Here is a 12,131-nt window from a genome sequence, read left to right as displayed (position 1 = left end):
AACGCCTGAGAACATCAGTAAGCAAATCTGTAAATCAGATCTGCACAAATCTTTGCATATGCTCTGTGGACCTGCTGCCCTAGAGATGCTGCGCTCACTCCTAGGAGGATGTGCTCTGTGTGGACAGCACAGGACACTCACGGTGCTGCACCTGTCGTGAATTCACCCCGGAGATATTCTGTAACAGGAACCCCATAGCGCACGTGCTTCCCTGCACTGCCCCCAGCTAGGGGATGGCAGCAGCCCTCGACCGGTCACCGTGATGCCAACCACCCTGGGCTCACTCCGACCTAGTCTTCAGGGCATCCACACAATACTGCTGTTACCGACACTCATTAGCATGGGCTCCCAGCACCCACACAACAGGCTAGGCTATGGAAGGCTGATCCAGAGCCGCCTCCTGAGGCTCATGGGGGGGTCTCCTGCCATCCCACTCTAAGCTCTGGCAATGCGGGAATTCCTTAGAATGCGGCTTCTCACTTAACCACCTCGGCCTACGCCATCCCTCCACCATGACCTTCACCCTGCAGCCACCTCTCCTCTCCTCCCCCCACCGAGCGGAGTCAGTCCCACGGCTCCTTATACCCTAAAGTCCAGCTCGGCAGGAAACCTTCCTAAGCAGTAGGCTGGTTAAGGCACTCCCGTTCCCACACATCCTGTTCCCAAGCACCCCAGCTGTGCCCGGTATTACAAAGATCAGTTTATAGGCCGGCACCCTCATGAGGCCAAAGCCTAACAGCCCGTAACCAGCACTTCACACAGTAGGGCAATTGAAGAGCTTCCTAGGAATAAAAATGAAAAACTGCTTTCTTTTGGAGAAATCAGGGTCAATTTGCTAGAAAGCAGAAAAGCTTGTTCATGGGGCACCTGTGCGGCTCAGCTGGTTGAGTGTCAGCGAAGTCACGATCTCAGGTTGTGACATTAAGCTATGCTCCATGTGGAGTCGCCTTAAGATTCTTTCTCTCCTCCCTTTTTCACTTCCCACCCCCTGCTCGTGTGTGCACACGCTCTCTCGCTCTCTCTCAAAGCGATAGTTCATAGTAGCTCATAATCCTTTCCTTTTACTGCCCTGAGATTCTCCCCATTCTTCCAAAATGAAATGCAGTAAATTTTTAAGTCACGTTGGGTTCTTGTGGAAGTAAGAAATAGTGATCGCCCTCAGAACAAAACAGTGTTCCATAATACGCAGATTCAGCCCGACTTTATTCAGCCTTACAGGCTGCAGTAACACCTCCTTGCAGGTCACATACTAGCTGAGAGCAAGGCCTCTGTCCCACAGGTGCTCATCGGCACGGTCTACGAACTCAGCACGCATCAAAAGCAGGAAGCACATATAGCTTCTGTAGGTAGATTCAAAAATAACCATTTATCCTGAAAATGACTATTATTTAAGGCTAACAGAAAGGCAAAACGCTCCCTCCGTTTGGCTTATCTTACGAAGGATGCTACTTCTTTTAATATTATTTAAATTAATCTGTGGTCCTGAAAACACAGACTAAAAGAGCTATCAGAATTATTATAACCTGGGAGAAGTGTGAGCCCGTGACACAGGACCCTGTGAGGACACTGGGCCCCTGCTTACCAGTAACACAGGTCGTTGTTCCGCAGGAGCTGGTCTACCATGTGCTCCACCCGCACGAACCAGCTGGGCACAGCTTTGTAAATCAGGGGAGTGTCTGACCTGGGGAAGCAAAAACGCAGCATGTGGCTGCTCAGACCGAGGTATCCAGGCACCCACGGTGAGAGCAACTTTTGGTCTCTTACTGACATCACCCCCATCTACTTGGCCTTCTGCTAAAACTCCTTTTCTTTCTTTTTTTCTTTTCTTTCTTTTTTTTTTTTTTACAAACATTAATGCCTTGTCCTTGGTCCTGCTCCTCTCCCTCCATAACACCAAGAAGGTAAAAGCTTTAAAGAACAAGAAAAAAAAATGGTTTTGCTGGTGTGTGACAGCTGTCTAAGAAATGACAGCAGCTTCAGCAAAGAGGCAATGTGGTAACAGACTCGATGGCACTGAACATTCCAACTCCACGCACTTGTGTCATCTTCTATCTCTCCCCAAGTTCCACTGGGAAATTTTAGGGATATGTCTCATTTTAAAGAAATGTGGCCCTGACACAAAACATCTGTACATATTGATATTTCCCAGACGAGTGTAGAGGAAAAGAGGAACTATACAAGAGGAATGGAATTCAAGAGGGCAGTTTCCCCACGCTAACTGTAAAGCTTACAAATGAGAGGGGGACCGCAGACTGTGGAACGGGCACACATGCTACATGGCCCCCACAGGCTAGAAGCTTGAGCTGGAAGTCTTCCCTTTTTCTCACCTCCAGCAGAAGGGGTAACTGTGAGTGAAGGTGCTGGAAACAAGAAGTCGGCCTTTCTCCTTCAGAGTCCTGATGATGTTTTTGTCAGCATCCTGTTTAAAAAATAAAAATCTAGCCACTAAAATATCCTGCAATATTTGGTAACACCCAAGAATTACGTATATCACTGAAATCTGGTATTTTAATATCTTACAGGCAAAAAAAACAGATGTAAGGGTGCCTGGGTGGCTCAGTCATTAAGTGACCACCTTCAGCTCGGGTCATGATCCCAGGGTCCTGGTATCAAGCCCTGCATCAGGCTCCCTGTTTGGCGGGAAGCCTGCTTCTCCCTCTGCCCACTCCCCCTGCTTGTATTCCCTCTCTGTCTCTCTCTCTCTATCAAATAACATAAAAAAACCCAACAACACATGCATTGTAAAATATACTCTGTCCACAACTGAGGCACAGTCTAACTTTAGGTATCTTCCTGAGCACTTCCAGACCATGTGAGGTAGTGAAGTCGTCCACAGCGACGACGGCCCTGAAGCCTCAGTGCTGCTTCAGGAGTTACCAGTCAGTGCCCAGTTCCAAGGACTCCTGCCGAGGAAACTAGCATGCTTCCTCTGAAGATACTAGACCCTTAGAATGTGGCTGCTAATATCTATCTGTTTCTGGTTTTATGTGCTGAAACCAAACCAAACCAACTTCCTGGAAAAAGAATCCAGATACGAAGCTATTTAATAAAAAGCTGCTTAAAGAAAGAAGTGTGATGAAACCCACACCTTTCTCTGTCACAGAGACACAGACCTTCACATACTGTCCCGTGAAATCTGTCACTTCTGCCGTGAAGCAGCCTGAAGCATCCACAGGGCAAACAGGAGCAGAGTCTTTCTGAATGATGTTGAAGTCCATACAGACCCGATAGTCGTCCTGGGGACAAGGGGAACGAAACAGGTTGAGTGTGTACCAGATAGGAGTGTGGGAGGGGACAGATTTACAAGAGAACGCTTCAGTATTCTGACACCTAAGTGCAACGGACTTTATCTTCTCAGCTGAAGTTAATTCAGGACCATTTAGAGATTCCCAGAGCCTTGTAGCTGGACAGGGATAACATCATCTTCCCAGCCGTTACTGCACACACCCCTGTATACAGCACGGTATCCACTAAAGAAGGAGGAAGAGGACACACATGTATCCCTCGTGAACACAGACACAAAAGTACCCAACAAACTCCACTCGACACTACAGTAAAAGAAATCATTCACCACGATTAAGTGGGATTCCCTCTGGGGATACAAGGATGTTCAGTGTCCACAAATCAATCAACGTGCTACATCACATTAACAAAATGAAGGGTAAAAACTCTATGATCCTTTCAATAGATGCAGAAAAAGCACTGGATAAAATTCAACACCCACGTGTGAAAAAAACTCAACAAAGTGGGTTCAGAGGGAACATACCTCAACATAATAGAAGCCATATATGAAAAACCCATAGCTAACACCACACTAAATGGTGGAAAAAACTGACAGTTTTCCTCCATAGTCAGGAACAAGACAAGGATGTCCATTCTCACCACTTTTAGTCAACGTAGTACCAGAAATTCTAGCCAAAGTAGTCAGACAACAAAAACAAATGAGACATCCATACTGGTAAGGAAAAAGTTGGGCTGCCACTTGGCCGATGACATGATGACTATATACAGAAATTCTAAACACTCTACCAAGATACTATTAGAACAAATAAAATCAGCAAAATCAGATTTTACAGGATGCAAAAATCAACATACAGAAATCTGATGTGTTTCTATACACTAATAACGGAGTAGCAGAAAGAGAAATTAAGCAAACAATCCCATTTACAATTGCACCAAAAGTAACAAAATACCTGAGAATAAACTTTTTTTTTTTAAAGATTTTATTTATTTATTTATTTGACAGACTGAGATCACATGCAGGCAGAGAGACAGGCAGAGAAAGGAGAAAGCAGGCTCCCCGCCGAGCAGAGAGCCCGATGCGGGGCTTGATCCCAGAACCCTGGGATCATGACCTGAGCCGAAGGCAGAGGCTTTAACCCACTGAGCTACCCAGGCGCCCCGGGAATAAACTTAATCAAGGAGGTAAAGACCTGTACTCTGAAAACTATAAAATACTGATAAAAGAAATTAAAGATGACAAGAAATGGAAAGACATTCCATGCTCATGGACTGAAAGAACGAAATTCTTAAAATGTCCCTACTACCCAAAACAACGGACAGAGTTCATGCAATCCCTAGCAAAAAGCCAACAGCACTTTTCATAGAACTAGAACAAATAATACTAAAATTTGCTTGAACCACAAAGATTCTGAATGCCTGAAGCAGTCTTAAGAACAAAGCTAGAGGTTTCACAATCCTAGATTTCGAGGTATCCTACAAAGTTAAAGCAGTCAAGACAGCATGGTACTGCCACAAAAAGACACAGACCAATGGAACAGAATAGAGAGCCCAGAAATAAACCCATGCTTATCTGGTCAGTTCATCTACTACAAAGCGGGAAAGAATATACAATGGGGAAAAGACAGTCTCTTTAATAAACAATGTTGGAAAACTGGACAGCTACATGCAAAAGAATGAAACTGGACCTCTACCTTACACCACACACAAAAATAAAGTCAGAATGGATAAAAGACCTAAATGGGAGATGTGAAACCATAAAACTCCTAAAAGAAAACAGAGAGCGTAATCTCTTGAACAGCAGCCACAGCAACATATATATGGCTATGTCTCTCCAGGGAGGAGATTCAACACTAAAAATAAACTACAGGGACTACACCACAATAAAAAGCCTCTGAACAGCAAAGGAAACCATCAACAAAATAGAAGGCGACCTACTGAATGGAGGGAGATATCACAAATGTCCTATCTGATAAAGGGTAAATATCCAAAATATATAAAGAACTTACACAACTCAACACCAAAAAGCAAACAGTCCTATTAAAAAATGGGCAGAGGACCCGCAGAGACATTTTTCCAAAGAAGATAGCGATGCTAACTGAGATGTGAAAATATACCCAACATCACTCATCAGGGAAACACAGATCTAAATCACAATGAGGTATCACCTCACACCTTTCAGGTAGGCTAGAATAAAAAACACAAGAAACAAAAAGTGCTGGCGAAGATGTGGAGAAAAAGGGACCACTGAGCACCGTCAGTGGGAATGTAAATTGGTGCAATCTCTTTAGAAAATAGCATGGAGATTCCTCAAAAATTAAAAACAGAAGCATCATAGGGTCCAGCAAATCCAGGCCTGGCTAGTCACCTGAAGAAAATGAAAACACTAATTCAAAAATATATATGTATCCCTGTGTTTACTGCAGCATTATTTACAAGAGCCATGATATGGAAGCCACTCACGTGTCCAGGAGACGAGAGGACAGAGAAGACGTGATGCCTATCACGGAGTCTCACTCAGCCATTAAAGAATGAGATCTTGGGACGCCTGGGTGGCTCAGTTGGTTAAGCCACTGCCCTCGGCTCGGGTCATGATCCCAGGATCCTGGGATCGAGTCCCGCATCGGGCTCCTTGCTCGGCAGGGAGCCTGCTTCTCTCGCTGCCTCTGCCTGCCTCTCTGCCTGCTTGTGTGTACTCTCTCTCTATCTCTGGCAAATAAATAAAATCTTAAAAAAAAAAAAAAAAAAAGAATGAGATCTTACCATTCCTGACAACACAGATGGAACCAGAGGGTATTATGCTAAGTGAAATAAATCAGACAAAGACAAATAGAACATATGATTTCATTCTTATGTGGCACCTAAAAAAAACAAACAAAAAACCCAAACATACCTAGTTTATGACAAATACATTTTTTTTTTAAAGATTTTATTTATTTATTTGACAGGGAGAGATCACAAGTAGGCAGAGAGAGAGAGGAGGAAGCAGGCTCCCTGCCGAGCAGAGAGCCCGATGCGGGACTCGATCCCAGGACCCTGAGATCATGACCTGAGCCGAAGGCAGTGGCTTAACCCACTGAGCCACCCAGGCGCCCCTATGACAAATACATTTTAATGGGAAAACCTAAACCACAATTCAAAACCAATTAGTTTTCTTTTTATTATTTATTATCAGTGTAGGAATCATACCAGTTGACCTTAAAATTATTATGAATAACTAATACTGGACTAGTTCTTGAAACCCAGTAAACAGTATTATGAAGACTGCTTCCATCATACTGAGTACTGACCAGGTATTAGGTGACACTAAGGAAGCATTAACTTTATTGGGTACAACAGTGGGATGGTGGCAATATTAAAAATAAAGGGCCATATCAGTCACAGTTGTGTAGCGAAATATCTGCAGATGAAGAAAAGGATGTTGAGGATTTGTTTCCAAAATCCTCAAGCCAAAGCGGAGAAGGTGTGGGGGAAAAGGACAAGGTAGAAGATAGAAGAAACAGACGTCCCAAATGTTGATAATTAATGCAGCTGGATGTCGTGAACATCAGGATTTATTTTAATACCTCTTTACATCTGTGTATATTTGAAGAGTCCTATAATAAAAATCTCTGCAGAGGTTAGGCACGAAAGCAAAAAGAATGGAGACAGACTACCTAACTTCACTCCCACTGATGGAACAATCAAGCCTCTGTCCCCAGTGGGCGTTTTGTTCATACACAAATGACATCAACAGCATTTTTAGAAAATTTTTAGAAATGTTTGCATTTTTAGAAAAACTACTCTGGGAAAAATTTAAAATTAGCCACACCATATAGCTTTGAGGAGGTCAAGTTCTGCTCTCACCATGGCACTTGCTCAAGAGCACCCTTGGAGGTGTGGCACCTCTCCACACTCTGATGATCACAGGGCCTATGTAAATCGATGCCCTTTTCAGAACCCATAGAACTGCACACCGAAAAGAGCAGAGTGCACAGACAGTAAGTTATGAATGAACGGAAACAAAATGCCCAGCAACACCCAGGGTTCAGCTCATCATTTTCAGAGATCAGCTCAGAATGAAAGGAAATTGCAGATTTAAGTTTGATAAACCATCTTTGGGGGCAGTGAGCCTGAAGAGCAGGGCCAGTGTGCCCAAGAACGAGGTGCATCACACACACACACACACACACACCCTCAGTGGCCACAACGCTCCCTTCCCATAGACACGATTGCAAGACTTCTAGTACTCACAGCACCGAAGTAAGGAGCCTGGTGCACCACTCCTGTGCCCTCCTCCTCCCGCACGTAGTTGTCAGCAAGTACCGTGAAAGCACCATTCTCCTTGCACTGGAACAGAAGGTCAGCAGGCACAGTGGATGAGACACTGCCACGTCGTTCATCAATTTTGTAACAGCATATGTTAAGAACACGAAAAAAAAATTTTTTTTTTTTAAATAAAGCTAGTCTCGGGGCACTTGGGTGGCTCAGTGGGTTAAAGCCCCTGCCTTCAGCTCAGGTCATGATCCTGGGGTCCTGGGATCAAGACCCGCGTAGGGCTCTCTGCTCAGCGGGGAGCCTGCTTTCCTCTCTCTCTGCCTACTTGTAATCTCTGTCTGTCAAATAAATAAATCTTAAAAATAAATAAATCTTAAAAAAAATAAAATCTTAAAAAAAAAAAAAAAGATTTTAAAGTAATCTCTGTACCTAATGTGGGGCTCGAATTCCAGACCCCAAGAGTCACACACTCTAACCACTGAGCCAGTCAAACGCCCCTGAAAAAACTCTTCACATGCACAATTCTTTTCAGAAAGAGGACAGAAAAATTCAGATTGGGAAGAAATATGCTCTTTTCTATGAATAATCTCTCCCTTAGAAATGAAATAATTACCTGAAGACTTGAAAATGTTCTAACTTCCTTAGTCATAAAACTGGGCTTAATCAGTTCTTCCAACGCCCCAGCCCTGCCCTTACTCCCCACGTGCAGCTTCTCTTGCTGCCTCAGCTTATGCCCCCTCACCCACCACACCTCTGGAGTGCGGCTCCCAGTCACCTTCCTATCAGCCCTGATACAAAGGCAAACCACAAAAAATCTGGAATGGGTGCCCAGAGTGAGAAGTTCTAGTTAAAGGCGCTCCACACACTGTAGAGAAACATTGTTGAAAAGTCAGGTTACTACATAAAATGCTGCAGACCTACTTCTACCTTCATCTCAACGTCTTTGCACACACCGGTTCAGCTAAACTGACCCTTTGCTTTCCTGTCTTTCTGCTTCTGCAAAATGTACTTTCAGAAATGATTTTCCAGAAATGATTTTCATACTTAATCACATTTAATCAATGATCTTATGAAAAAGGCACATAGTATTCCTATGTTTCTTTTATTCCCTAAAGATTTTATTTATTTGAAAGAAAGGGAGAGGGAGAGGGAAAGAGAAAGAACGGTGCGGGGGCTGGTGCAGGGGTAGAGGGAGAGGGAGAAGCAGGCGCCCCGCTGAACAGGGAGTCCGACAGGCGCTCAATCCCAGGACCTTGGGATCACGACCTGAGCCGAAGGCAGATGCTTTAACCGACTGAGCCACCCAGGCGCCCCTAGTGAGAGTTTTAAGACAAAAAAATCCGAAGTAAAATATGTTAAGATACACAAGAGAAGAGCGGAGCAATGAGATTTTTCAGGAGAAACCAGAGGCATTTCAAAAAAATGTTTTTTTCAGATGGTATCTGAATTCAGCTTTGAAGAATAGGTTGTACTTGAGCACATCTGACTTTAAAGAAAGGTGAGGGATTTTTTAGACAGGAGGAAAACAAAGGCAGGGAAGGAGGAAAAGCAGTGAAGATGTTTAAAGCAACATTAGAGGATGTGGTTCGGAAGCAGTCAGGCCAAGCGGAGTACACTCGAGCGGAGTGTGGGGGCAAGTGGCTGCAGGCTCACAGCGAGGAGGAAGGTCTTTACAGCTAATCCTTGAACAACACAGATTGAGGGTCTACTTAAACATTTTTCTCCCTAGGAGTGGACAGCAAAAGCTATAAGGTGGGGACGCCTGGGTGGCTCAGTTGGTTAAGCAGCTGCCTTCGGCTCAGGTCATGATCCCAGCGTCCTGGGATCGAGTCCCACATCGGGCTCCTTGCTCCGCAGGGAGCCTGCTTCTCCCTCTGACCCTGCCTTCCACTCTGTCTGCCTGTGCTCACTCTCGCTCGCTCTCTCTCTGACAAATAAATAAATAAAATCTTTAAAAAAAAAAAAAAAAAAAAAAAAAGCCATAAGGTGTTTATTTTCAACTGTCCACCCCAGTCTCCAGGAGACTGAATTAAAGGTGACTGGTGCAGAGGTGACACCTGCTGCCCTGAGTACCCAGGGAGCCTGCCAAGGCTGTTGTCAGCCCTCTGGGGACCTGAGGCCAGGTAGTGCTGCAGGTCCTGTAGTGACAGGGTGGTGGGGTCCAGCACCCAGGGCTGGCAGACAGGAGGCTGGGCCACAGAACGGGCCCAAAGAGCAGGGACAGCCCTCTGGGAACCGGGCTCCGGGGCTGTATCAGGACAGGTGAAGCCTGCTCTGGTTGGGCACAGACTCCTCCCTTAAAGGCACCGCAGCCCACGTGTGGCCACAGCTGCTGATGGCCATGCGGCAGCTGCCCTATGTCTCCAGGCCTGCTGGGGAGCCACTAGAGCAGATCCAAAGCCACCAGGACGCAGGACATTGCCTTCCTGGTGGGTATCCACTCCTGCCTGGCCCACCAATATGTGGTTTTTTAAATTTTTTTTTTCTTTTTTAGTGAGGAAGTTTTCTTTATTCCTTGTTTTCTAAGAGACTTAAACACAGGGAAGCTGAGTTTTATTAAAGGCTTTTCAGTACTTGCTGAGGTGCTGCTTTTCTTCTTTAGCCTATTAAAATGTAGTTCATACTACATTACAGATCACTGAGTGTGATTCTGTAAAAATTCCTACTTCTCTACACTATGCTGCAGTTTTTGTATATGCCATATTCAACCTGGCAATTATTCTTGCAAGTGCTACATCTATACTCAGACTATAAATTAATTGGTATTTATGCACACATGTTAACTTTTCCAAGTTTATGTATCATGGTTCTGCTAATCTCATAATATGGAAAGTTGACTTTTTCTATTCCAGGACAGTATAAGATATGCTAGGACTTTGTACTTTGTGTCTTTTTATAGAGAAAACCTTTTCATATATACTTAATGGTTAGGAAAACAATGTGTTCAGAACTGTTTAAAACACCAAGAAGTTTTTTTTCAATAAATGTATGTATACTACTGAAAATACTATTACATATTTTCTCTTCCTTACGATTTTCTTCTTTTTTTTTTTTAAAGATTTTATTTATTTATTTGACAGAGAGAGATCACAAGCAGGCAGAGAGGCAGGCAGAGAGAGAGGAGGAAGCAGGTTCCCTGCTGAGCAGAGAGCCCGATGCGGGGCTCGATCCCAGGACTCTGAGATCATGACCTGAGCCGAAGGCAGCGGCTTAACTCACTGAGCCACCCAGGCGCCACCATCCTTACGATTTTCTTAATAATTTTTTTTTCCTCTATCTTAATTTAAGAATATAGTATGTAACAGGGGTGCCTGGGTGGCTCAGTGGGCTAAAGCCTCTGCCTTTGGGTGGGGACATGATCCCAGGGTTCTGGGATTGAGCACCGCATCAGGCTCTCTGCTTGGCGGGGAGCCTGCTTCCCCCTCTCTCTCTGCCTGCCTCTCTGCCTACTTGTGATCTCTCTCTCTGTCAAATAAATAAATAAAATCTTAAAAAAAGAAAAGAATATAGTATATAACACACATAAAATACAAACTATGTGTTAGCCGACTGTGTTATTGGTAAGGCTTCTGGGCAACAGTAGGCTACAGCAGCTATGTGTGGGGAAGTCAAGAGTCACTGTGCCAGGTGGTGCCACAGTACTTGGACGATGAGAAACATGGGAAAACACTCAAGGAGCACAAAAATGAAGAGAGAGATGTGAGCGATATTGTGGACAGAGCCCAAATGGCAGAGGACACCTGCATTAACCAAACTCTATCTCTGAAGAGACGGGGCTCCATGGGAAATTCCTGCAGACTCTATTCTTTTGGTGATGATGGTGGGCTTTCAAGTACGGAATCTCTGTTGCCAGAAAATGAAAACTGCACAGAACAGCTCTGTGACTCTTAAGAAAACTAAGTTACCACATGTATGAACTTTGCCTTGGTGGCCAGGTTTTAGAACACCCGCCTCATCAGTTTCCTTGAAATGAACTCTGTTTAGTGTTACACACAGGTTTTATTCTGAGCACTATCTTAAATTTGTTAAAAAAACAAACAAAGAAACAAAAAACCAAAAAAAAGGGGCGCCTGGGTGGCTCAGTAGGTTAAAGCCTCTGCCTTCGGCTCAGGTCATGATCCCAGGGTCCTGGGATCGAGCCCTGCATCAGGCTCTCTGCTCAGCAGGGAGCCTGCTTCCTCCTCTCTCTCTGCCTGCCTCTCTGCCTACCTGTGATCTCTGTCTGTCAAGTAAATAAATAAAATCTTTAAAAAAAAAAACCCCAGAACAAAACAGAACTAACAAAGAAACAAAAAACCCAATAAATTTCCTGGATGGTATGTTGACTATAAACAACAAAAATATACAAACTTATGTGCTTCCTTTTCTAACTTGAGAAAAGTATTAAAAACATTCCCATAGATTTTAATTATTAAACCAAGAAAGCAAAACAAACACAATTTAACTTTGTTACTACTAAGACAGACTTTGGATCAGGACATCCACACAAGCCACAGGAAACCCACACAAGACACAGACAGCTAATAAGCCACAGACAACCATCTAAGCCAGGCACACCATACAAGCCAGGGGACAGCAGTACAGCGACTCCCACTACAGGCATCATCACAGCACTCTGGTGACCCAGTACTTAG

The 12,131-nt window shown here is 44.3% G+C and overlaps 1 protein-coding gene across 2 annotated transcripts in view; it reads right to left on the bottom strand.

Moving 5' to 3' along the window:
* The window catches only part of IARS1 (isoleucyl-tRNA synthetase 1), a 67,092-nt gene that overhangs the window by 33,416 nt on the left and 21,545 nt on the right, over positions 1-12,131 (bottom strand). For both annotated transcript variants that reach the window (XM_082694270.1, XM_082694271.1), the window contains exons 10-13: positions 7,474-7,569; positions 3,114-3,236; positions 2,328-2,419; positions 1,583-1,681 (exon numbers count right to left, since the gene is read on the bottom strand). In XM_082694270.1, the coding sequence (XP_082550396.1) occupies positions 1,583-1,681; positions 2,328-2,419; positions 3,114-3,236; positions 7,474-7,569 (410 nt within the window). The remainder of the gene's footprint in view (positions 1-1,582; positions 1,682-2,327; positions 2,420-3,113; positions 3,237-7,473; positions 7,570-12,131) is intronic.

Source organism: Mustela nivalis (genome assembly GCF_964662115.1).
Source record: "Mustela nivalis genome assembly, chromosome: 13".
NCBI lineage: Eukaryota > Metazoa > Chordata > Mammalia > Carnivora > Mustelidae > Mustela > Mustela nivalis.
Note: the sequence above shows the minus strand (reverse complement) of the source record. Positions and strands in the feature narration are given on the sequence as shown.